Source organism: Nansenia antarctica (assembly GCF_963989245.1).
Source record: "Nansenia antarctica genome assembly, chromosome: 1".
Classification (NCBI taxonomy): domain Eukaryota; kingdom Metazoa; phylum Chordata; class Actinopteri; order Argentiniformes; family Microstomatidae; genus Nansenia; species Nansenia antarctica.
This window is the reverse complement of record NC_137674.1, coordinates 96,334,137-96,360,360: the sequence shown is the minus strand read 5'-3', so window position 1 is coordinate 96,360,360 and position 26,224 is coordinate 96,334,137. Positions and strand designations below refer to the sequence as shown.

The 26,224-nt window shown below is 46.6% G+C and overlaps 1 protein-coding gene across 2 annotated transcripts; it reads right to left on the bottom strand.

Moving 5' to 3' along the window:
- Positions 1-565: 565 nt before the first annotated feature.
- On the bottom strand, positions 566-25,496 carry rxrgb (retinoid X receptor, gamma b). Of its 2 annotated transcripts, none has more exons than XM_080548407.1 (10): positions 25,356-25,496; positions 8,867-9,108; positions 5,083-5,230; positions 4,592-4,777; positions 3,966-4,126; positions 3,256-3,385; positions 2,600-2,732; positions 2,234-2,325; positions 1,683-1,788; positions 566-888 (listed from the first exon to the last, which is right to left on the bottom strand). In XM_080548407.1, the coding sequence occupies exons 1-10, from the start codon at positions 25,384-25,386 to the stop codon at positions 741-743; spliced, it is 1,377 nt and encodes a 458-aa protein (XP_080404533.1). In that variant the 5' UTR covers positions 25,387-25,496; the 3' UTR covers positions 566-740. The 2 variants fall into 2 exon arrangements, with proteins under 2 accessions (XP_080404533.1, XP_080404534.1); XM_080548408.1 differs by having other exon boundaries at positions 4,598-4,777.
- Positions 25,497-26,224: the final 728 nt, after the last annotated feature.

Here is a 26,224-nt window from a genome sequence, read left to right as displayed (position 1 = left end):
CATGCTCGCCTCCATCTAATTGATCGTGGTAGTATGTAGTCTACTCCCGCCATCTAGCGGCTCCACAAGGAAGCACACATGAGAAAAGCGGCATTTACCCTTGCTTCAATGGCTGAACGTCTAATTAAATGGCTTTAATGGCTGAATGTCTTTAAACTATTAAAATCCATATGACTTGTATGATGGCAATTGTGCAATTGATCATCATCATCATCATCATACATGTCATAGGGATTTTAATAGTTTGCTAAGGCAAGATCAATTTTTATTACCAAAGCAGTACTAGGGAATGGTGATAAGAGTCAGACCATATCAAAGTAAGCATAGTATGTGAGTATCAATTGATTGAAAAGAAACACCACAAACAATACATTCATTTTAAATAATTTTATTCTGGAAGAATTCTAAAATGGTTTTTGTTTTATACAATTCATCTTTGAATAAAATATGATTTTTGAATATTGCATTGGGTTGCTTTTAAAATGGATACCTGAAATTATCTATTTACAAAAAAATCTTTTAACAATTCTATTAGAATTTATTTTGACAGTGTTTAGATCCCCCCCCCCTCCCCCGCCCCTCCTTAAACTGGACCCTCCCAACACCCCCAAAATACAAATTTTTGACATTAATAATCATTTGTGCTTGGTACAAAATATGTTGTTTTACAACTTGAATCAAGTTTCATCTTCATATCAATTACATTGTGGGAGTATATACAGTGAAAAGGGGGACTCGTGTCATGTGATCTGGTGTGGTGCTTCAAGCATCTCCATGAGGAAGGTGTCTATGGGCGTGTCTCCAATCAGCTTGAAGAAGAACAGGTGCTCCAGACACTTCAGTCCTATGGAGCGTAGGGCGGGGAGGCGGAGCAGCAGTTTGGCAAATCTGTAGGTGGCACAGCACAACAACATGTACATGACTGTGTATGACTGTGGCACAGAACAACAACATGTACATGACTGTGTATGACTGTGGCCGTATCTCAATTGCTAAAAACTCGATTCCTCAGATCCTCTCCTCCGTCTTCCACTCACTTCCTACTCAACACATTGGAGGAGAAGGACCTAAGTTCTTAGATATTTTTCCTATCCAATGCTTTTTAAAGTAAAAAGTGGGCAGTCCCACTCATATTTTTCCTTTTATTGACAGATACAGTAGAGATTTAGACAGGAAGGATGGGTGAGAGAGAGAGGAGGGATGACATGCAGGACATGTCCACGGCCGGAATCGAACTGGGAACCCTGCGGTTACGTGAACCCGGGAACCCTGCGGTTAACCCGCTACGGCACCTAAGCGCCCCCTATCCAATGCTTTTTGAGAAGGAATCGAGTGGAGGACGGAGGAGAGGACACAAGGAATCGAATTTCAAACAATTGAGAGAAGGCCGTTGTATGACAGTGTCCTGTCTCCCATCTCCAGCCTCTTCCTATGGCAACGATCCTCAGCCCTGGTGAGCCTCAGCACGGCATCTACATTTTAGTCTCAACCTAGTGCTTTCACAGCAGATGGAACTGAATCAACTGATCTTCAAAAAACCTTGATGCGATGAATCAGGCATGTCACAGGTGAGCTGGGCCAAAAGCACTGCTGTAGCACGGTTCTCCAGGAACCAGGAGTGAGGATCACTGCTCTAGGGGGGGTAATGTAATCCAGTCTGTACGGCGCTCCGTCGTGCCTACCTGCCGGGCTGGTCTGGGTATTTCTGTTTGGTGTAGGACTCCAGAGAGGCGTAGACCTTTTCTCTCAGCCCCTCCACTTCTGGTGGGTTTGATAGGCCCTTAGCATCTGCAACAACAACAACAACAACAACAACAACAACAACACATTTACTGTCAGACCCAATCAGAACTACCCTCAGATATCAGCAGCACATCCCCATTACTGTGTATCACCCTTCATAGCCAAACTATCTCCAGAACACAACAGGTCTTAACAGTCTTCAGAATCCCACGGTCCTACAGGTCAAGTGAGTTCCGTGACATCACTTCAACATGGTCACACCCTTTTATGGCATGTGCACGGTCCGGACTGATGAGGTCCCACACATCAATCTCCGGACGGAAACATCCTCACATGAGTGACTATAGCCCATTCCTTCCCTCACATGTCACAGAGAGAGAATAGCACTGACAGAGTATTTGTGTGTGTGTGTGTGTGTGTGTGTGTGTGTGTGTGTGTGTGTACACTGATGTAACCAGCTATAATTGAGAGGGGGAGATGGCACACTGACCAGGGTTGAATAGGACGATGGCTCGAAGGCAGCCCAGCTCTGTCTTGTCCATCTGCATGTCTTTCATTTTGGACACCAATTCTGTCAGGACTCTGGGAGAGAGAGAGAGAGAGAGAAAGCAGTATGGGTCTTAGAAAGCTTTAAAAAAAATTGAAAAGAATTAGAAGTGCTATATGAATTCAATGTACAGTATTATTAGTATGGGATAAAGGGTAGAATGATGACACCAGTAGGTATGCTTTCACAGTCTAGGAGGTGGATTGTGTGTTGCTTTCAAGTCAGTGACTCAAATTAAAAGTGTGGTTGAGAGGTCATTGACGAGACGGGGGACGGGGAGGAGGGGGCGGGACAGGGGAAGGTTCTTACCTGTCGAAGATGGAGCCCACACCAGCACTGTGGGCGCTGCTTCTGTGGACGTGGAGGCCGGTGGCCAATAGGATTCCATCTTTAACCGTGACAGAACGGTGTGAGAAGGAGGCGATGAGCAGTTCGTTCCAGCCTGAACACAAACAACAACAAACACACAGAGAGTTGAGCTTGGTAACCATCATCACTGCATGGTTACAGCTACTGTTTATTCATTTGAGTCCTCACCCCCTCTTCCTCTCTCTCTCTCTCTCTCTCTCTCTCTATATCTCTTCCTTTATCTTCTCATAACTCTTGTCTTCTATTCACTCTTTCGCTTTATCTTTTATTCATAAACAAACTTCTGCTCTCTTTCCCAAAAGCATCAGCATCAAAATTCTGCAGCTCATTAGGGGCACTGTGTGACTTTGCCCCTCCCTCATTTGGACCTGTGTGTGAAATATCTCACCAGCAGAGGTCAGCGTTGACGTGTCTGTAAATGTCACTGAGGGGAACCAGCAATGGGTCACATTTGGAATTCACTCAGACATAGAAATAGACAACGAAAAAGACTTGTTTGTGTGGAATGTTTTTGAGCTGTGTGTGTGTGTGCGTTAGTGTGTGCTTGAGTATGTGCGTGAGTGTGTGTGTGTGTGTGTGTGTGTGTGTGTGTGTACCTGCTCGTAGTAGAATGACCTGGTCGTCCAGGGGGAGATCAGAGAAGTGAGGGATCCTCTTGGCCCACTCCACCAGAGTGAACAGCTGCTTGTCTGCCGCCTGGCAGATGTTGGTGACTGGGTCGTTGGTCTGGACAGAAGAGAGAGACACCGGCAGCTGTCAAAGTCAGCCCACTATGGCATTATGGCTTTCTGCATCTCATTCTTGTGACTAACGTTGCCTAGTGGGTGTCTATACATTATGGATGGTGGAGATGACAGCTGGAGTATATGCACAGATGATAACCCACTTGCAACACTCTTCCCCCATCCACCCCCCCCCCCCCCCCCCATCCATATCATGCAGGGGAGGCTGATGATGGAGGCAAAAATCAGAGGACGGGCTCATTGTAATGTGTGGAATGGAATGAGGAATGGTATCGTGCACCATTCCTCCTTTCATTCCGTGCGTCGTTTGACACCACTCCTCATTCCAAGCATTCCGATGAGCCCGTCCTCCAATTTCTACCTCCACCAGCCTCCACTGATATCACATCTCTTTGTGTTCTACAGATGAGGAGAGAGGCTTAATAGTAATGAGACAGTGGGTTTTGACGGTAAAATGTCAAAATGTTTCCGTCAACAACACATACAGATTATACATACATTATGAAAGGTGCCCCCCCCCCCCCTGCAGCTCTAACGCGGAGTGTGTCTAACGTGATCCTTACTGAGTTGCCCGGACCCCCGTCAGCGTACGCCTCTGTTTTGGGCTCCACAGCGACCTCGGCGTCCAGTATCTTGTCCACAGGCATCTCCTCGTTAAAGCTGCTGGTTGACTCCACCTCGCTCTCCCCCCGCTCCCTCCCACGCTGCCTCTCTTCCTGCACCGCTGCAAAGGGGTCAAAGGGCAGATGTTCAACTTCCTGAATAGAAATGCGGCGACATCTTACATGGGATGTAACAGGACACCCCCGACAGCCCCACTACAGGCCCCACAAAATGGACTACAAGTTGAACCTTGTACAAATACACACAACAATACGCACTTGGCGCTCACACCGAAAAATCAACAAGCATACAATTAAGACAGACTACAACATAAACACACAAAAGCATGCAACAACACACCCTCCCTCCCTCCCTCCTTCCCTCACAAGTTCCCTCTGTACACACACACACTTACGCCAGTGGAGGCTAGCAGAGGTAGAAATCAGAGGCCATGGCTCATTGCAATGCATGGAATGGAATTAGGAATTATATCAAACTTTGTATGCCTTACAATGAGCCACGTCCTCCGATTTCTACCTCCGCCGGCCTCCCCTGACTTCCACCTACATTATGTTCAATGACTTACACACACCTTCTCTCTTCATGCCCATGGCGAGACACTTCTGGTAGCGGCAGTATTGGCAGCGGTTGCGCTGTCGCTTGTCAATCAGGCACTCCTTGCTGTCTCGACACGTGTAGGTGAGGTCTTTCCGGATGGTTCTCTTAAAGAAGCCTTTACAGCCCTCACAGCTGTACACGCCATAGTGCTTTCCTGTGTAGGCGACAACACGCCAAAAACATCAACCCAGTGCTTTAAGTGAAATCAAACCAATAACAACATCCACTTTTGCTAATCAATCAATGCATTGTCCATGTACTGTACTCGGGGGGGACTGACAAATACAAAAATACATAAATACAGTATACACAATTACGTTTTCTGGTTTATATATACTGTAGTTTACAGTCTCTCTCTCTCCCTTCCTCCCTCCGTCTCCCTCTCACTCCATCCCTCCGTCCCTCCCTCCCTCTCTCTCTCTCTCTGGGGGGGATATGATGGAAGTGTGGCCCTCCTACCTGAGGAGCGGTCTCCGCAGATGGCACAGATGTGCTTGGACATGCCCCCGGGGCTGGTGCACTGGTAGTTGATGTTCCCCAGAGACTGCAAGCCTGGAGGGGGCTTGATGTCCTCCGAACTACTGACACTGTTCATAGAACAGTTCATCTGTATAGAAGAGAGAGGGAGAGAGAGAGAGAGAGAGAGAAACAAAGAGAGGGGGGAGAGGGAGGGCGGGCGGGCGGGTGGAAAAAAGAAAGGGAGAGAGCAGGGAAAAAGAGTGTGTGAGTCAGTTCCCTCTCCCTTTCTTGCGGTTCCTCTATTTTCTGACTTGTCTTCCCGTTCACCCCTCTCTCTCCCCACCCACACGTTTCTTACGAAAGTAGCTGAGGGTGCAATCACATGGTTGGTTAGGAGGGAGTGACTCTGTTTCATCTCAGAGCCTTGCTATGCAGGTCTGTAATGTTTGTTGACAAGAGAGGGGTGTGGAAGAAGATCCGGGGTCCGCATTCATCATAAAATGTATTTACGAACAGATGCACAGAGATAGAATTATGGGCTGTCTGTTAGTGGACTGTCAATTGACTAGATTGCAATTCTAATTCCCAACCAACAGAGGGCAGTGTAGGGTCTCATGAGCTTTAGGCATAATGGGGCACTGTTCAAACACTTTAGAAATGCATCCTTCGTTCCTTCCTTTCCTTGATGCAATCCATTGATTTATTGAAACAATCCAGCTCATACCTGACCGAATGCAGCTGAGAAAAAGGTGGTATGCATTTGAAATAACTGTTTATTATTAGGAGTGTTCCCTAATCACTAATCACTAATTCCTGAACAAACAGATGAAAAGTTATCTTTTTTATGGTCTCCTTATCAACCTTTTGCACTTTGCACCTCTCCTGTCAACCACTGAGATGGCTGCAATATATATATATACACTCACCGCAACACTATTATTAGGAACACTATACTAATACTGCATGGGCCCTCCCTTCATGGCATTGATTCAACAAAATGTTGGAAAAATTCCTTTGAGATTCTGGTCCATGAAGACAATGATTGCATCAGATTTTTTTCAGGTGCACTTTCAAACTGTCGAATCTCTCGTTCTACCAAAAGGTGTTCTATTGGGATTCAGATCCGGTGACTGGGAAACACTGAACTCATTGTCATGTTTATGAAACCAGTTTAAGACGACTTTCTGCTTTGTGACATGGAGCATTATCATGCTGGAAGTAGCCATTAGAAGATGGGTAGATGATAATGAAGGGATGCACATGGTCAGCAACAATACTCAAATAGGCTGTGGCATTCAAGCGATGATTGATTGGTATTAACGAGCCCAAAGTGTGCCAAGAAAACATTCCCCACACCATTATACCCCCTGAATGAATGAGAAGATGGTGTTCCTACATATTTCATATTTCTATTCACATGAAATCTAGACCAGACATTGGTATTAACTCAACAAAACTACACAACTAAAGAAATTGTAACACTCCAATCTATAAAAGAACGTTATGGAAAGTGGTATTGAACACAGTAATAAAGCACTAAACCAGCTTATGCCACTAATGAGTTCTCCTACCTGTGCTAATTAGAATCAGCTGGGTCAATATTGTTTTCCTGTGTCACTTTATTGCACATAGCTTTTTTTATGGATTGGAATGTTACAATTTTCTTTAGTTGTATAGTTTTATTGAGTTAATATCAATGTCTGGTCTATATTTCATGTGAATTAGCTGCAATGGAAATATACAGTATCTTGAATAAAATAATCGTTGATGCGTTGAATACTTATTTCCCCCACTCTATACAGTATATATAGATATATATACACAATAACATGCATTTTTTATCTGTTTGTGTTTGTTTGTTTGTTTGTTTGTTTGTTTATGCATCTCAGCTCAGCATGGAGAAATAGAAGTGACCTACATTGTCTGTACACAGTATCGGAATGCACTGACTGGCATATGGGACATCTTTTACAGAGACTGCAAGGACTTCCTATAGTTTATTTATGACCTGCACTCTGTACTGTCTATCCCCTAATGGCCCTCTGAACTACAGTCTATCTGTGACCTTACAGGAGAAGAGGGGACCGAGTAAAAGGCTTGACGAGGCCTCTTTCTTTTTCTATCCTCCTCTCTCTTTATCTTTTTGCTCTCTGAGCTGGCCCACAGCTCCCCCCTCCTCCTCTTTCTATTGCTTGTTCAACTCTTTTCTCTCTCTCTCTCTCTCTCTCTCTCTCTCTCTCTCTCTCTCTCTCTCTCTCTCTCTCTCTCCCTCTCTCCCTCTGTAGCAGGGGAAGGCCTTCAGGCAACTAGAGTCACAGTTAAATGAGCATTCATCCCCCTGTCTGCTCCGACACTGGTGAGTCAATGATGAGAGACCTTTCCCCTTCAGCTCCCCCCCACACGTGTCTCACATACAGTCAGCATGCCGACACATGCACGGTTTGCCCATACGCTCTGCAACAAGGCGCTTACGTGCTAACACTTCTTCGGGCATCCAACCCGCTACCTAGTCAGGCTACTGTTCACACATGCAATATTCATGCTTCATACATTGTTTATTCACTACTGTGTATAGCCAGCATATCATAGTCTAGCAAGCTAGGTACTATAGCATCATTTGTGTTCACTTCCCCTTACTGAGTACACTGTACAGTAAAACAAGGCAAGCTATGAGGTGATCCGTTCTCCGTACTGAGATTGATAAGCGAGTTGACTTGAGCATGACTATTGTAAGAGTAACCGAATGCTCTGCCACGCTGCCACAGTCGACTGCACACGCCCCAGTGAATAGAGGCACACATGCAGTCATATTGCACATTGTCCCTCAGGCCCAGATCCATACTATCAATGGAGTAATGGATATCACCTTCTCCTCCGCTCCCTGCAGCGCTGGCTTAATTTGTTCCAGTCCATCCAGCATTGTGTGTGGCTGACCATCAAAGCACTGAGCACTAGCCTTATGGGCTTTGTAGTTTATTGAATAGGACACACTAAAAGGGAAAAAAGCCCCTTTGGACCTTGTAGTTTCATTGTGAGCGATAGTGAAAAGGACAGCCTTATTGGTGTTGTTGTTTATTATTTATGTCAGTGAAACTACTGCCTTTCGTGTTCTCGAAGGCTTGGCTACTGTTGTTAATGACCCAGTGATCACTTAGATGAGGTAACCTAGAGACGAAACAAATGTTTGCAGAGAGCTTGGAAAGCAAGGTCTGGTCTTTAGCTGTTACTCCAATAATCATCTAAAGGGCTAATACTCCATACTTCGTTCTTGGAAAAGTGTCAAGTCCTCCAGCCAGCCCAACAGACCCACAACATACCACTCAATGATGACCTTCTGTCCTGAAGGTTAAAGGTCAAGACAGAAGGTTAGGAGAGCCCTGGCGGATTACTGCTGCGATTGGTTAAGACCAACCTGTAGCAGTGGTCCTGAGGTTGGTGTTTTACCCACATAAAGAAAGACCTTGCCAAAACACCAGTTGTACTTAAATGAGCTCAGTGAAACACTCCAAATACTACTGAACTAAATAGGCCTCACAGAGATGGTGGTGGTATCGCTTTTGAATAAAGCATCTTGAATGTTACATAAACAAACTCTTGTTGGTGTATCAATGAGGTTACTGAGGGTTACGAAACAATCCAGTCTTGAGTCTTATAATCTGTTCATCCTGTCTTCTCCGTACCGCTATATAATGGTCGTCACCATCTGGATATGCAAGGGAGTACAGTAAGCTGTTTCCTAACCATAAATGGAACCATTTGGTGGTGTGTGTTTGTGTTCTCTCACCTGCGGACTGTGTAGCGATCCGAAGTTCATGACGGGCGTGGAGGGCAGCGAGATGGACGGCGAGGCCAGGGAGGACGTGATGACGGAGTAGGGCGAGGCCAGGCCGTTCATGTGGGGCGAGCCCAGGGGGTTCATGGGAGACGGGAGGTGCCTGGAAGTGCTGATGACGGAAGGGTGTCCCACCATACCCCCCATGGGAGGGTGGTGGGAGTGGGGCGTGTTCATTGTGTGCCCTGAGGAGTCTGTGGGGAGGAGGGAAGAGAATGCGTTGAAGATACAGTAAGACAGGGTGAGGACATGGACAGAGAGAGAGAGAGAGAGGACATAGAGAGAGAGAGAGAGAGAGAGAGAGAGAGAGAGAGAGACAGGGTGAGGATAGAGAGAGACAGGGTGAGGACATATAGAGAGAGACAGGGTGAGGACAGAGAGAGACATGGTGAGGACATATATAGAGAGAGACATTTACATTTACATTTTTGGCATTTAGCAGACGCCTTATTCCAAAGCGACTTACAATCAATACATTTGAATACTAAGCATGTGAATCAGCAGTCCACCATTCGTTGCAGGAAGAGTACTCTAGCTCGGGCCCGGGGCCACTGATAGAAGGAAAAACCTTCTCCCTATTATCGCCTTCTACTCGCCTTTTTTTTTTTTTTTATATTACTGGAGAAACTGAGAAACAGTACAAGGGGGGCAATAGAAGTTCTTAGGGACACAGAAGAGGGGAAAGCGGGTGTCTTTAGGAGACGTAGTGGTGAGGGTCAGAAGATGTCTCAGGAGGAGCAGTTAAGATGTAACCTGAAGAGATGGGTCTTCAGTCTACGACGGAAGATGGGTAGTGACTCTGCCGTTCTGACAGCCGTGGGGAGCTCATTCCACCAGCGGGGAGCCAGTGTTGTGAAGAGACGTGATCGGGCAGCCCGACTGCTGTGTAGAGGAGGTGGGGCCAGTCGGCCAGCCGAGGTGGAGGAGCGGAGTGAGCGGGCAGGGGTTTGGGGGGTTACCATTTCCTTCAGGTAGGCAGGGGCTGTCCCTTTAGCTGCCTGGTATGCAAGCACCAGGGTCTTGAATCTGATGCGAGCTGCTATCGGGAGCCAGTGCAGGGTGCGAAGGAGAGGGGTGACATGCGAGTATTTGGGGAGGTTGAATACCAGCCGGGCAGCAGCATTCTGGATGAGCTGCAGAGGTCTAATGGCTGAAACGGGGAGCCCAGCCAGGAGTACATTGCAGTAATCCAGGCGGGAGATGACCAGTGCCTGGGTCAAGAGTTGCGCAGCCTCTCTGGTAAGGAATGGTCGTATCCTTCTGATGTTGTAGAGGAAGAATCTGCAGGAGCGAGCCGTTGCTGCAATGTTCTCCGCACAGGATAGTCGGTTATCCAGGATCACTCCAAGGTTCTTGGCTGTCAGGGAGGGGGTTACAGTAGAGTTCTCCACTGTGATGGAGAAGTCTTGGAGAGGGCAGGCTTTCCCGGGGATGAAGAGGAGCTCGGTCTTGTTAAGATTGAGCTTGAGATGGTGGTCAGCCATCCAAGTTGAAATGTCAGCGAGACATGCTGAGATACGGGTTGCCACGTGTACATCAGATGGGGGGAAGGACAGGAAGAGTTGAGTGTCGTCTGCGTAGCTGTGGTAGGAGAGCCCATGTGAAGAGATTACCGAGCCAAGAGACTTGGTGTAGAGGGAGAAGAGTAGGGGCCCTAGGACGGAACCCTGGGGAACTCCAGTGGAGAGGGTTCGTGGAGAAGATAGCGATTCTCTCCAGGTCACCTGGTAGGAGCGGCCCGCCAGGTAGGAAGAAAACCAGGAGTGTGCGGTGCCAGAGATGCCCAGGTCTGAGAGGATGGAGAGAAGGATCTGGTGATTGACTGTGTCGAAGGCAGCAGACAGGTCAAGGAGAATGAGAACAGAGGAGAGGGAGGAAGCTTGGGCAGAGTGGAGGGCTTCCGTGACAGCAAGGAGCGCAGTCTCAGTGGAATGCCCAGCCTTGAAGCCGGATTGGTGGGGGTCTAAGTGATCCATCTTCCGGAGATAGTCAGTCAGTTGTTTAGATGCCGCGCGTTCAAGGGTTTTGGAAGGGAAGGAGAGAAGGGATACAGGTCTGTAATTGTGGATAGATGACACATTTTGGGCTGGGTGATGACAGGGTGATGACAGAGAGAGACATGGTGAGGATAGAGAGAATGGGTATGGATAAACTAGAGCCCAGTATTTAGACCATTTGAAGCACAGAAGAGCTCTGCGATAACTGTAGTTACCAAGACTGAACAGAACACCAAGAGGAAACACAGCTGGAACTCAGATAATGAATTCATTCTAACAGCTAACAAAGCAGGACTGGCACAATGTTTTGTAAATGTCAGTTTGCAGTTCTTAACTCCCCTAATTTCGTCACTTTAGCCATTGGATCAGTTGTTTGATCCCAGGACGACAAAAGTACTTGCCTTTCACTGTGGTTAATGGGATTTGCAGCTGGGCTTGGAAGAGGGTGACCCCCGCCAATGAATTAAACAGCTCTGTGGTTGTAGAACTATAGGCTAGATCTATCACAGCTTGCTCCAAATCCCCCCATTCAAACGTCTTATCTCCAATATAATAGCTTTATTTGTCCAGATTGCCTAGGGAGATTTCGGGAGATCCCATTGCCTGATTCAGAACACGTTAATGAAGAGCCTCATGTGACAAGGTGATCCTGGAATCAGCGTAAGAGATCTAAAATGCCCAGTGCCAGGGTGACCTTCCCTCATCTGTGTCCACCTCCATCAACTACCAGTCAGGATGGACTGTCATCTACACAACCCTTCCATCCTGGTATAGAAAATCGGAGCTGTTTCACTTTCTGGGCCTACTAGAATCATTTCAAGTCGGGGAAACCAAATCTTGTATTGTGTCTTGGTCCCCACCGTGGGCTTACCCCATAAGTCAAGAAACTGGCTTTAAAGTAAGACACTGGGATTGGCATGGGTTGATAATATAATGTGCAACGTATCACTGGGGGGCTGTCATCATTTTGCAGTTTATTGCAGTTTATATTTCACAATGTTTTACTTCAGACAACTAGAAGTCCTCTGCTTTGGAGACTTTGGAGACAGATCGAAATAGCTAGGACACAGAGATGGCTAACCACCAAGCACCAAGTTCACCAGCAATGGAGAACATTACGCCTGGAAAAACCAATGCAAATAATATCAGACAAATCACTTCAGTGTAAAATATACAAAGTCAATAATTCACTATGTTCAATCAATTAGGGCTTTTTTTTCATACGCTGTGTTGACAAATAGGCCTATACCACCAGTTCCATATTACCCCCTGTAGCTTTGCCTCTGCGTGTATATGTTGCAAATACGCCTACGTAGGATGCAGCAAACATATTTTATTTTGGTCACAGTGTGCTGACTTTGCTTCGTGTCTCTGGATGTAAACTGACAGCCTGGCATTTACATAGATGACCTATTTAGGCAAGCTGTCAATCATGGAGGTAACAGGGCGTGATGTGTAACCGCATGCATTTTGCTGTGAGGACCTTCATCACTGCTGCAAATCACTGACATACACGTGCATGCACGCACACATCCGTGTGCACGCACACACACACGCACACACACATGCATATCGATTTTAACATCTCCATTTATGTATGGAGTTATTAATCTTTGATATGATATTCATTTTTGCCATATCATGGGTTTTATTTTCACATACTTGTAGGTACAGCCTGTTCTCACAAGGTATTCTCAACATCACAGTCTGTACCCACACACACACACACACACACACACACACACACACAGTCACACACACACACACACACACACACACACACACACACACACTCCTCTGGCTCTGACACAAGACACACTTTGCCAGTGGCCTCAGCTAAATGTCACATTCCTGTGCTCCAGGGTAGGGGGGTTGGACACCTGCAGGACCCAAGCAGGGGGACACTGACAAGAGTGAAAAACAGTAGACACGGAACGAAGCACCCCTCCTTCTTTTCATCTCTCGACTTCTCCTTCTCCTTCCCCTTCCTAACTGTTGAATGTTTAAGTAGTAGCCTATCTTACATAGTATCTCTGGTAGAGGGTAGGCTGGTGGAGACAGTATAATTGGAGGACGGGTTCATTGTAATGCATGGAAGAACTTAAGTCCATTTGAGATCTATTTCAGTGCCACATCTAACAGTTACTATGATCCAATAGAAATGGTTTTATTAATGATAAGTGGCTCAGCATTAGCTCGGCTTAGGACCCACAGTTTTTTCCTGAGCACATGGCTTGACCAGGAAACACTCGGACAGGGCCAGACTGTTGATGTACCTCGTTGGAAAATCAACTCTTGTGAAACCGTAATAAGTGCTTATACAATAGATGTGGCTGTGTGAGTAGGGTTGAAAGAGTTAGGAAAGAGAGAGGAATGTGACGGCATCCAATGGGACTGTCTGAATATAACAGCTCTCTGACGATACAACACACACACACACACACACACACACACACACACACACACACACACACACAGCTGTTTGGCTATTAATTCTCTCTATATATGCCAGAGAGAGAACAGATGTTGTGCAACTTCCTGTTTAGCATGAAAACTACAGCCCCCACCCCTCTCCCCCCCCTGTGTGAGCCATCCCAGACTGACAAGCACTACTGAAGCCTAGCCCCCCCCCCCCCCTCCATCTGGACTGGCTGGATATCAGAGGTGCTGAGTACGAGTTACAGCACATGCCTCTCAGAAAGTCCCTGCTGTGGCCCAGTACTGGCCAGCCACCCCTCCCTCCATTCCTCCCTCCACCCCTCCCTCCATCCCTCCTTCCCTGGCTGGCTGGAAAGTTCAAGCACAGCGAGCCTACTGCCAGGCAACCCAGAACCCCCCCCCCCCCAAAAAAAAAAACATAGCAGTGGTTGCAGGGGGGGAACACAAAAGCGCACGGACGCACGGTGAGCCCAGTAGGATTCCTGAAAGAAAGGGCCGGGCGAGGTTAGCATGCACAGAGGCCGGGCGAGGTTAGCATGCACAGAGGGTGGGAATGTTGTGTGGCAGGGAGCCAACGTGGTCACCAGAGGAAGTGTGAATGGCTCAGTGGTTCACAGGGCTATCCTTGCATGACCCACCTCCACCTCCACCGTCCCATATCCATTCTATGTAAATCACTTCTTTACAAAGGCTCTGGAATGGAGGGGTGTGTATGGTTGTGTGTGTGTGTGTGTGTGTGTGTGTGTGTGTGCTCGCGTTCCACAAGGGAAACCACAGAGCTTTGAAAGTTCTTAGCACACTCCAGCACGCTGAAGACTCCAACAGACACACACACACACACACACACACACACACACACACACAGGAGCCAGGGTTAGCATCCCCATTACTAACCCATCTTGTTAAGCCTACTGTACCGCGGCTTTGCAACCTTCTATTTGAGTGAAAACAAACAGAAAGAACAGCGCCGGACACCTTTGACCCCTGCCGTTGCAACTCAAAGGTCGTGTCTTGCTAAATCCCCGAACAAGTTCAAAAGAGATCATATCAGTATCCCAGGGCTACAGAGATTATTCCTAGAAAAGGCTCTCGGTTAGATACATTGTATGTGCTCCCACCACGTTACACACATCTGAGATACAGAGCCTGCAGTACAGGGAGTTGAAATAACCAAAGAAATACTTCTTTTATACACTTATAAATGACTGACAATGCGAATAGTGCGCTTAATGGACACAATTTCACAAACAGTCGTATCCAATTTATTTGGATAAAAATAGTTCCAACCACAAACCCTTTTAAATACCTTATTGTTAATTACAGGGTAGTGACCAGATAGGGCACTCCAGTGTGTGGTAATTCAATAAGCCTGTGACATGCTAACTAATAATATCTTCTGTCTGGAGAGCAGACGAGGAGTGTGTGTGTGTGTGTGTGTGTGTGTGTGTGTGTGTGTGTGTGTGTGTGTGTGTGTGTGTGAGGGAGTGGGGGGGGTTAGATCTGTGACAGAAGGCCACACGCTTCAATATCTATCAGATTACCCCCCACAGAGATAGACACATCCATAACTCGTACATCGATCTGCTCTGTGTGTATGTGAGTGTCTTTGTTTGTGTGTGTGTGTGTGTGTTTGTGTGTGTGTGTGTGTGCAGCAGCAGACTTGATATAAAGCATAATGTATCCTAAAGCAATCAGTAGAACAGACAGTGGGACTCATTAGATACAGAAGACATGTAATTAAGAAATGGCTTTGCTGCCAAACGAACTCACTACTACTCCTGGCCCCCGAGCCTCTCTGGGGTGTGAACACACACACACGCGCACGCACAACACGCACACACGCCCAAATACAATTCACACTCATTGTCACTCAGACAGACACAAAACATAAAACCCACACTCAGAATCATAATCAAAACACTAGAGACACACTCAAAAACACTCATTTATTTCCTAAATGAGGTGGATGTCTGATCAGTTGCGGCAGTAAATCCTCTTATCCGTGGGTAAGTATCTCCGACCCGACAGGCCAGCTGTCAAGAAGGTGGGAGGCCACAGGAGCGGGGGGGGGGGGGGGGGGTGGTGGTGGTTGTGTGGGGGGTGGGGAGGGTTAGTGGAGGAGGAGGAGGAGGAGGAGGTGGGGAGGAAACAAGGATGAAGGGATGGAGAGAGGGGGCTGGCTAACCCATTGTCCCACACAGAAACAGCCTTCCATCCCTACAGTACCTCACATGAGAACATGATCACACACATACACTTCTAGTTCCTTCCACAGGCTGAGGACATTAAGAGCATACATTCAGCCTCCTCGTATTCAGAAAAGCCTCCCTTTGTGTATCTCTACTCAGCCACGATTGAGGAAACAGAATAAGATATTGGATTCTGTTCACCACAGAGACTCTTACATAACAAGCCATCATTCAAAACCCAAGGACACTGTTACTGATCGGCGGTAGGATTTGAACAAAGTGGGTTTAAAAAACGGCCACTGTGGAAACAAAAGAATATGCGACAAGTCTGGTCGAGAGTGAGCACAATTCTCCTTATTGATGCCAAAACATAATACATCAAAACCCATGTAGCCTACTTGGCCACATGTTTCTGACTGTACAAAACCAGAGAATGAATCTCACTGACCCTAAACTCTGTCCTGTAGTTAACTCACACTGCCCTAGATGAGAAGTGAACTCTTCTATCTCTCTCTCTCTCTCTCTCTGTCTCTCTCTCTCTCTCTCTCTCTCTCTCTCTCTCTCTCTCTCTCTCTCTCTCTCTCTCTCTCTCTCTCTCTCTCTCTCTCTCTCTCTCTCTCTCCCCCTCTCTTTCCATTCCCTGTTTCTCCCTCTCTCTCCATTCTCATTCTCTCTCTCTCCCTATTGTCTCTCTTCTCTCTCTGAAACAGAGAGTCCCTGAAAACAGCAACCTTCAGTCAAAGGGGGAGGAAGAGGAAGTGCATGTTCATCCTATGTACAACGTCGACAACAATATTTCCAATGTAGGGCAAAACTACCATTTCCTCGTGCTCCAAAATAGAGATGACTGTGAAAGTTTTCAAAAAGAGGAAGAGGATCGATGACCGTCGTCCATGTCAGAGCTGAGACAGACAGGACAAGAGATAACAGATGTTTTGGCTCAGAGATAAGGCTCAAACAACAACAGGGCCAGGCTCCGGTCCAGCAAGACCAAACTAAACGATTCCCCACACGCAGGCAGAGGGGGGGACAGACTGAGCCAACTGATTTCCGCACAACAAACAAACAGCGGGAGGGGAGCGGGTGGCCCAATGCAAAGACTCTGCATGTGAGGCTGCTGAGGCAATCTCTACTAGTTCCTGGAAGCTTGGCTGTCCCAGTGGTCTGGAGGGCAGGAGAGCGGGGGGGGGGGGGGGGGGGGGGGGGGGTTGGACTGAACGAACAAGCTTTAGTTTAGTTTATTAAGCGGACACACATAACAACACCCCCCCCCCCCCCCACACCCCCACCTCCCGGCTAGGACTACCTGACCCCAGAGCCTGTGTATCATGGACCCAGGTCAGCATTCCACACAGAGCACCCAGGGAGATGAGAGGGACCCCCAGAACCAGTATGAAGTCTCAGGTAACAGGTCGGCCGACTCTCTATTAGTAATGAAAGATGAAGACCGTTTCTACTCATGTGTAGAGAGAGGGAAAGAGTGACAGAAACTGAGCGAGCGAGAGAGAGACAGATAGACAGACAGACAGAAAAACAGTAAGAGAGAGCGAGAGAGAGAGCGAGAGTGAGAGAGAGAAAGGGGTACCAAAATATGCCTGTGATGTCAAAGTATATCTGGATTTTGCTAACCGCACTTACAATCTCTATGGTATTTTAGACATAGCTTTAATTCACTATATTCACCATGAGCTTAGGCTTAAAAACTGTGGGCCGAATTCATCAAGTCATGGAGTCAGTATTATAGATTTAATCACAGCAACATTAAACTGCTGTATCCTGAGAGGGAGGACAGCAGAGAACAGAGACCTTCATCCTTTACCGTGACTACAACAAGAAAGACAATGGATTAACACAAGGGCAGAGAGGCTGGAGGTACTTTGATCTCATGCATTGAACACCCATTACATTACGTATTTGAAGCAATTTAAGTGGTGCATTTTTGTATTGTATTATTTTGTGCATGCACACACACAGAATACGCACACAAACACACAAAATACGCACACACACACACACATGCACAGACGCATGCATGCACACATATACACACACTTACTTACACACACGCACACACACACACACACACACACGCACGCACGCACGCACGCACGCACGCACGCACACACGCACGCACGCACGCACGCACGCACGCACGCACGCACGCACGCACGCACACACACACACACACACACAGATAATAGCTGGTGACAGCCTGAGTGCACTGTGAGGACCCTGCCCCTCCTCTGTCTGTCACATCCACACCTCCGTCACCTTGCCAAACAGAGGAAGAAAAAAATCTTCAGAGAGGAAGAGTGTGATTGAGGGATACAGAGCGACAGGCAACAGAGAGAGCGGGGGATGGGGCAGGAGGAGGGGAGGAGGAGGGGAGAGAAAGAGGGAAATAGGAAGGGAGAGGTGTTGAGAGAGACAGAATATAGAAGGGAAGAGAGAAAGAGGAGAGGAGACAGTTCTTCTGCTGACAGGAGAGGGGTGAGGGGTGTCAATGAACCCCTTTGAGGCCGGAACTAAGCAGCCTCTACATACTTATCACCACCATGATCATGATCTCTCCTTCCATATATCAGTGGAGGCTGGTGGAGGTAGAAATTGGGGAGGATGGGCTCATTGTAATGCATGGAATGGAATGAGGAATTTGTCATTCTGTTCTATGCATTCTAATGAGTCCGTCCTCCGGTTTCTACCTCCACTGCTATATATGCATGGGTGTCTGCTGCACACATCAGCAACCCACTACAGCCCCGCGTGCAGCCTTGAGCAATAATTCATGTCTGGATAAAACGGTACTAATAGTTCTCGATGACGGCATCCAAGCATGAGTCTGAGAATTAGACAACCCATGCGAACCACAATTCAAATTCTTCCTCGTCAAGTCTCTTACTCGACACAATCAAGTCATAATCAAAGTCATAACAACGCCTTTTATGCTCTACTGTTATCATCAAGCACTTGTCATAAACCATGCACTCGCTGGCGACAGAGAATATTCAAGGACGATTAGGGTGACATATTACTAACACCTAAGAAGAACATACTCACTGTCAGATCTAATAAGATCTACACCTTTTTATATTGTACCCAGATGAATACAACATAAACATCAATAAGAGGGACAAAAGCCTGAAGAGAAGTGTACTGTCTGTATCTAAGAGAACTTGTTTCAAAACTTTATCTTCACCATTACGCAGGACATCATACAGACACCCACTGTACAGTACAATCCACTAGAACCTTCCACAACTGAATTGCAATCCTGCCCCTGAGCCGCTGCAGTTCTCTAGGGAGCCCCTACTTCCTACGGTCAGCGTGGACGAGCCCTGGCTACAGTACTCACAGTGCCCATATCCCGGGTCTCTCCCGGACGTTCCTCCAGAGGGGGGCGATGCCATGGGGTGCCACATGGCTCCTAGAGGGCTGGGGGACTGCCAGCCAGACCACCTGCCCTAGCCGGCTGGGAGAGCCTCTTCAGCAGATGGGGCCGAGAGGGACTTCCACAGAGACAGACGGGACCGGACAGGACCGGAGAGAGAGACCGAAGCGAGAGAGAAGCAAGGAGGGAGGAAGGCAAGGACGGACGGACGGACGGGGGCGGAGTCCGTCCGCGTCGTTTATGGGATTACCCAGATTATCCTCCGATCAATCCGAGAGGAACCGTTTGCTGCCGAGGATCAGATCCTCTAACAGCCTAACAGCTACCACTGCCCCCCCCCCCCCCCCCCTCCCCTTTCCTCTCAGAGCGGAGCTATGGGTGTGGGTGTGGGCAGAACTATCTGTACCAGAGACACCTGTTGTGGCATAGCAGGGTGTTTGTGCTCTTCGGGGGGGGGGCGGGTAGTAGAACCAGAAGTTTCCGATTTCTTCCTCCTCAAGGGTCAGAGCTAAAGAGCATGTGAAGAGATTGTACTCGGAAACAAGAAGGACTAATGCTCTTATAATATAAAGGCCCATATCTAAAAATACAGTTCAAGAAAGGGTCTTACTGAGTGCTTGTCGTCAAGTATACTTGTGTTAGAGACTGACTGTGTGTGAGTGTATCAAATGGAGAACATGTGTGTGGGTGTGTCTGTTTGAGAGTGGCTGAGTATATCTTTAGAGGGTAAGAAATAGAGGATTGGACTGGACAGAGACTGAAAGGAGATTCTCTATTTTGACACGTCCATAATTTCCCAGGAAGCCTTGCTGTCTGTAATTGGGGCAGCAAACATGCCTGTTAGCTCTGTAGTGACACATTACACGCTGCCTGAGTGTGCCACTGTGCCTTAAAGCCAAGAGCCCAGCACGTTGCTTTGTGTGTGTGTGTGTGTGTGTGTGTGTGTGTGTGTGTGTGTGTGTGTGTGTGTCTGTCTGTGTAACTGCCGTAGCTCTGAATTCCAAGAACTGTGTATTTCTATGTCCATGGTTCAGGGCAACAAATAAAGTCAAAAAGAGCCAAACACACAGTCAAAATAAAAAATAAAAAATAAAAAATAAAAAATAAAGCAATCAAATTGAGGAGAACTCAACATCAACAACCAAACAACAACAAATGAAACATAAAACTACATGAAAAAGCCCAAACATCTGGGACTCTGTGTAACCACATAACAGATCCATTTAGAGTCCATTTAGAGTTGTCCTACAAGTAACCCAGAGGATAAATGTTTTTGGACAACCTTTCCTTAGGCCCTTTACTGAGGCAGTACTCCATTTATCTATTTAGTAGAAGAGCCATCACTTCGATAGTGGCTAAGATAGGGCAAACTCTGTACGGCAGTGTGTGCTGTGGTTGTGTGTGTGTGTGTGTGTGGTTGTGTGTGTGTGTGTGTGTGTGTGTGAGTGTGTGAGTGTGTGTGTGTGTGTGTGTGTGTGTGTGTGTGTGTGTGTGTGTGTGTGTGTGCGTGTGTGTGCATGCATGCACTCGTTCTGTGAAAGTCATTCAGTCATCAGTCATTGGCTAAATGAAACAAGAGCTCCTCACTGACAGTGGAGTTAAGGCCCAATCTCATTTCACCCCCTGGCCCTCGATTTTAGCCCTACCCCTCCGTTTTGCGCTTTCATTTGCAGGGTAGGGGTGTCCCAATTTTTGTTTTCATGTAGGGGTAGGGCCAAGTGGTAGGGCTACATAGCCCTCCAAACTGAGATTTTTAAGGACCAGACTCCGAAGAGCGAATCATCGTCACGATAGTGAAAACAGGAATAAGCAGGAATAGACGTGTCATTTAATGTCATTTCAATGTATTAGAGACCTTTTCTTAGAGACAAGTATAACAAAAAAAATCGCTATTATGCCTGTGTCTAGCAGCTAGTGGCTGTGTCTAATGTTAGCTATTTAACGTTACATGTTTTAAGGCTGATTTGTGCAGGACAGTCCTGCATTTTGACACATTTCCATGTCGCATTTCCACACGAAAGCCGCGAGGTTGTTGCACTGTTGTCCTATGTCAGTGCAGACTGGTACGAGTGCAGACTGGTACGGTGCATGGTATGAGCATGGGTTACTAGCCTACAGAACACCGCTATTCTGTCATGGCCTGATAATGAAGCATTGTTCTTTTGGAGTGTCGATGCTTTTCTATGATACTACTGATGACGTATCAGGGTCTTGAAGGGTTGTCCCATTTCATAAGGGACGATTTTTCAACCGCTACCCCTTGTGACTCTCTTCCGAGGGGCAAGCCAAAAAGCAAGTGGCACCCCGAAACGAGGGGTAGGGGGTAAAAAAGGGAAATTGGGATTGGGCCTTAGTTTAGCATGTCTGGAGTCTAGGGTCCCACCAGGGGAAGCAACTTACCACTCTTTCAAGTCTACCAACCCTTCAGGGACCGCTTAAAATAATACAGAGCGTCTCAAATTTATGTCGACTTATAATAGTAAGTAATGGCCCACATAAAACATCAAATTAGCCCCGAAAGCCATAATTAGCATTCATAAAGACATTTATATTGAGGGTCGAGCTGCTGCGTAGCAAAATTACATTTTAAAGGAGAGATGCAACCTTGTGTTCCCAGTAGAGCCCCAGGGTATAAATAATGATGTGAGTGGTCCTGACTAGAAACAGCGTCTTACCCCCTAGACACTGTTGGAGAAGATGTTAAAGATGGCATAATCAAGATGGTAGGCGCTGACTCCACTTTGCCCTCTAATAGGCAAAAGGGAATTTCAATGTTGTTATTGCTTAACAATCTACACTAGTGACTAGGGGATAGACTACTATATTATACTATAAAAATAAAAAATGTGGGTTTCTTTAATCATGGAAAAATGTCTTACTTTAGTTTTGTATCCCCCTGCCCCCCCAAAAGACAAAACAACAAGGGAGACAGTTTCGTTTTGAAACTCCCCTCTCCCTGTTCTCTAATAGTGCTTGCTGGACATTGTGTTTTTTGGCAGAGTTGACTGTGGTATTGATAGGAAGGAAGAATCAGACATGTGACATCTTTTGTCCCCTGTGTGTTTACAAGGAAAATAACTGGGGGAGGAAGGCAATCAGAAAAACAGAGAAATGAGAGAAAAATACAGAGACACAAGAGAAGTGCTGTGGAGCAATCGGCATGGTGTCTAAGAGAGAGAGAGAGAGAGAGAGGGAGAGAGGGAGAGAGAGAGAAAGAGCATGCTGAAAATGGCTCTGAGCACTCGAAATAGACATGTGAGGCTCACAGCGCATTCTGTTCTGTGCATAGGGGAGATTTAATGAGATCTAATGAACTCGGGTGCTACCTGTTGCTGTCACTGTCGGTCCTGTGGACCAAGCGGAGGTAGTAATGTTAGGTAACACACTTATTCGGACGGTCATATTAGGTAATCTAGTGAGCCACATATCTCCCTTCATCACTAAATTCCCATCTCAAATGTTAAATCATGGTAACTAACTAATGGGCTCACTGGCTATACTCTAGGAGCGGATATATTCTATTCTAGATTCATTTGGCATTGACTTTGATGCTTGTATTATTAGGCTTAACTGTCTTTGCCATTCATTTGGGTGAATTGGGTTAGGCTGCTTGTGTTATTGGGTGTGTACAGCATCTGTAGTAGTACATGGAGAGTAGTATATGTGTTTGTGTGAGAATGTGAGGGAAATAGGAGGCAACAAGCGTTCATGTGTGACATGCACAGAATATGTGAGTGTCTGTGTGTGTTATAGTGATGAGTAAAGTCAAAACGAGGGCAACCAAAAAGAGCAACCAGGGCTAACGCACTTTGCTGGACTACGGCCACAATTAAATCAAGACTTTGATTTCACTAATGAGTAATTACCAACAATTAGCTTGAGAAAACTCCCCTCCCTTCCCTCCCTCTTTTCCCCTCCTTCGCTCTTCACCACTATCTCTCACATGTGCACACACAAGCACGCGCACACACACACACACACGGTCCTATGTAATGCAACACATAATGTGACCATGAAATCATGTGACCAAAAGCATGTGGGAGGGCTATTTGACTATGCTGACAATGAAACCAACTCTCAAACTCTCCATCCATAGAAGATTCTGCACCCACCCCTCTGACTGCTATTTCTAAACCACACAGGGAGTAGGTGTGTCGTCCAAATGATATTTGCTCAAGGATTCTGTAGTTTGAGATCAACAACAGGTCAATTCTTGTGCCATGTGCATTAAGCACACACGGTGCACAATAGATGGGAATTATGCACTGTTAACCTATGTTGAGGTGTGTGCTTCCATGTGTCCATGGTGTGTGTGTGTGTGTGTGTGTGTGTGAGTGTGTGAGTGTGTGAGTGTGCGTGCGTGCGTGTGTGTGTGTGTGGGGGGGGGGGGGCAAAAGGGGAGGGGGACTCTTGGTTCCTCAAACAGAAAGCAGGACAATCATTGACCCTTAGTTGGTAAAGAGAGTTCCCAGTGCTACTGTCAAGCAGTCCTGGGGTGACCCCCCCCTCCCCCCTCTCTTTCTGTCTCTCTATTCTGTGATTTTCTGTGAGTTGCCTCTCCTTTTCTCTGAAAAGCTGCCAGTGAACGCCAGCATGGCGGTGAACCCTTACTGTGGACTGACTGACAGAAAACCACAGAAATTCACGGGGAGAAAAATATGCTGATTTGCTATAAGACCAGAGTGCGCTGTTAGATCTGCATCAAACATGCTGAAACCTAACTTCACAGAGAAAAGAGCTGAGAAGCCAAAATAAAGACTCATATGTACAACCTGGTATAATCCACAGACGTGGTCAAAAGGTGTCTTGCACTTTCATCCATGTATCCCATGACATGAATCCCATGGGAACAAATTCATTGTCAAGATAAAAAAATGCTCATCCATGGGCATGATATCTACTAATTCTATGGCTGAAGCATCTCTCATGGGTCGTTCTGATCTGAATTGCGTGGCCGATTTGGTCATTCTTGGTCTTGGTCGGACTGTCATAGCGTCCATCTGTACAGGTTATCTTATGTACCAAAAAATAATGAAATACTTTATAACTGTCTTACAGTATGTCAATTAGTACATATGCAAAATCGGCATCCCATAACTTTCATGACCTCTTGTAGCCTAATCTCCTCACTATATCATCATTATTAAGTGTTATAGAGGCCCTATGCCACTTCAGGTGAACCAGAGAAGTTCCTAGCCTTAGGGGAATGCTCTGTTTATGCACATTCTGCCCGCTCACAGCCTACATGCACTCACATCCAGATGTCTCTCCCATTCCCTGGGGAGTTGCAACCATTTATAACGATGGCAGTTTTCACCACCACGAATATGGGGTTGAAACATCTGAGAAGCAATATCATCATCACAATAGGAATATGCTTGATTATTTTGAACTTAAAGGGAATTCATGTCCGCTTTGAATGCAAGTCTGTGCGCTTTAATATCCCTGCTATTTACACACAAAGGACTGTTGATGACAACCTCATGCTATAGTGCGGTTTGGCAATGAATGTATCATTTGATTCTGGGAAAACATCACAAGATAAATGAGGCATATAGTGTGTGACTCACTCAGCGGGCTTAAAAAAGCCTTGGGCTAACTTCACTGCGCACAAATCCCAGACTGAAAAAAGGATCACAAAAGTCACACGTCCAGCAGCCTATGTATGTACCTCTTATGTTCGCTACACATTTAATAACAGACGGTTACGATGACAATTATACCCATGTTATGATGGCTCCCCAGTGCAGTTTCTCTAGCCCGGTTCAAGTGCAAACTCAAGAGGTGTCAGATCAAAGCCATAACAAGCTGTCAACGAAGCCACTGGAATAGGGCAGTAATCGATTACATTGGCCAAGGCGCGATGCGATGCCGCCCCTTGAAAGCTTTTTCACACGGGGAAGTTTTTGCTGGAGGATCTGGGCTAGAAATCAACCAGTCTTTCGATCGGTACGTACATAGCGTTCTGGGTCGGTTGCACTATTCCAATCCAGACCGATAAATTGTGTCTCTGTCTCAAACAGTTTAGCAAGAGACGCGCGCAACGACCGCCATAAATTACATAAGCGCAATTAAAGTGCCAACCTCTGACCTCTCTCGTCTGACCGGCACAACCGGCGATCACCTGACTTTTTGCATCGGACAGCAGCCTCGATCGTGTCAATAGGCACTGTAGTCAGATCAGAAGAGTCTTAACTAAACACAGATAACACGATCGGATTCATGGATTGAAAATGAAATCTTCGGGTAAGGTCCGCGGACTCTCCGTCTAGTTTTTGCTCGCTGGCACTTCGGAAAAAGACGCCATGGAACAAATGCATGCGCTTCTCCAGTCCAAAGCATAAACAAATGCGATCGTATGCAACGAAATGGGGAGCAACAACACACGTGTCCTATATAACACAAACAGAGCGAGGAAACATACTCACTTAGGTGTAAATATGGGTCATTACTGTCCATATTGTGAGAGTTACGCCGTCACAGGCTGCAGCATCACAGCGAATTCCACTCCCCGGCTCAGAGACTGAACTCTACAAGGCAGCTCTACGAGGGGGCCCAGCGAGGGGGTGGCGAAAGCAGAGGGATTCTCCCAATGACAGTCATCGATATCAAGCTTCGAACATGACGAAACCTACAACGTTGCAACATCCAGAGTGTTAAAATTGCTAGACGAATTATTTCGACAGAAAGAAAGGGCGAAACATTACAACATGATCGTTATGATATCATAGGCTACGGATGGCGATGCTCATGTTTCCACATATATTCTTTTTTATTCATAAGCTTCCATAGTGTGCTGCATTGCATAGTCGAGCGTACACGTGCAAGATTAGAGATATAGGGCCTATAGCCTTCTTATTTTTCATTTCATTCCTGTTTGTTTAGTCTCGATTAAGCCGGATGTTTAAAATCTGTGGATTTTTAACAGCTTAATTAATATCAGGCCGTTAACTTTGTTGTTCATTATTATAAGTTGTAGAATAGCATTAGATTTCAATCACATTTAAGTGTCTGCGTCCGTGCGTGTGTCGTGTGTCTGCATCTCTGTGTTAACTTGTTGTTGTTTTAGGCATGTTGTCTTTTTCTCCAGAAGAAACCCGAGGCACTCTCTCTCCATTCCGCCCTGTGTTCTGCCTATTGAAACTCCTAGTCCGGGTCTCGAGACCCCCCGGAATCCCCCCAGATCTTTCCTCAGACTGGTGGGGTCATTTAAGGGTGAGCTCGCGGTACCTCAGAAGGTTATCCAGGAGTCAACCCGCCGCGCTGAGGCATTCACAGTCTTGAACTGTGGAGCGGG

Bases quoted from the DNA above. Each gene is read 5' to 3' on its own strand.
- rxrgb (XM_080548407.1), bottom strand. From the start codon at position 25,386: ATGGACAGTAATGACCCATATTTACACCTAA. The intron at 2,733-3,255 runs GTACACACACAC...GTTTGTGTTCAG, and splicing joins GGTCATTCTACTACGAGCAG to GCTGGAACGAACTGCTCATC. The intron at 2,326-2,599 runs GTAAGAACCTTC...TCTCTCTCCCAG, and splicing joins GTGGGCTCCATCTTCGACAG to AGTCCTGACAGAATTGGTGT.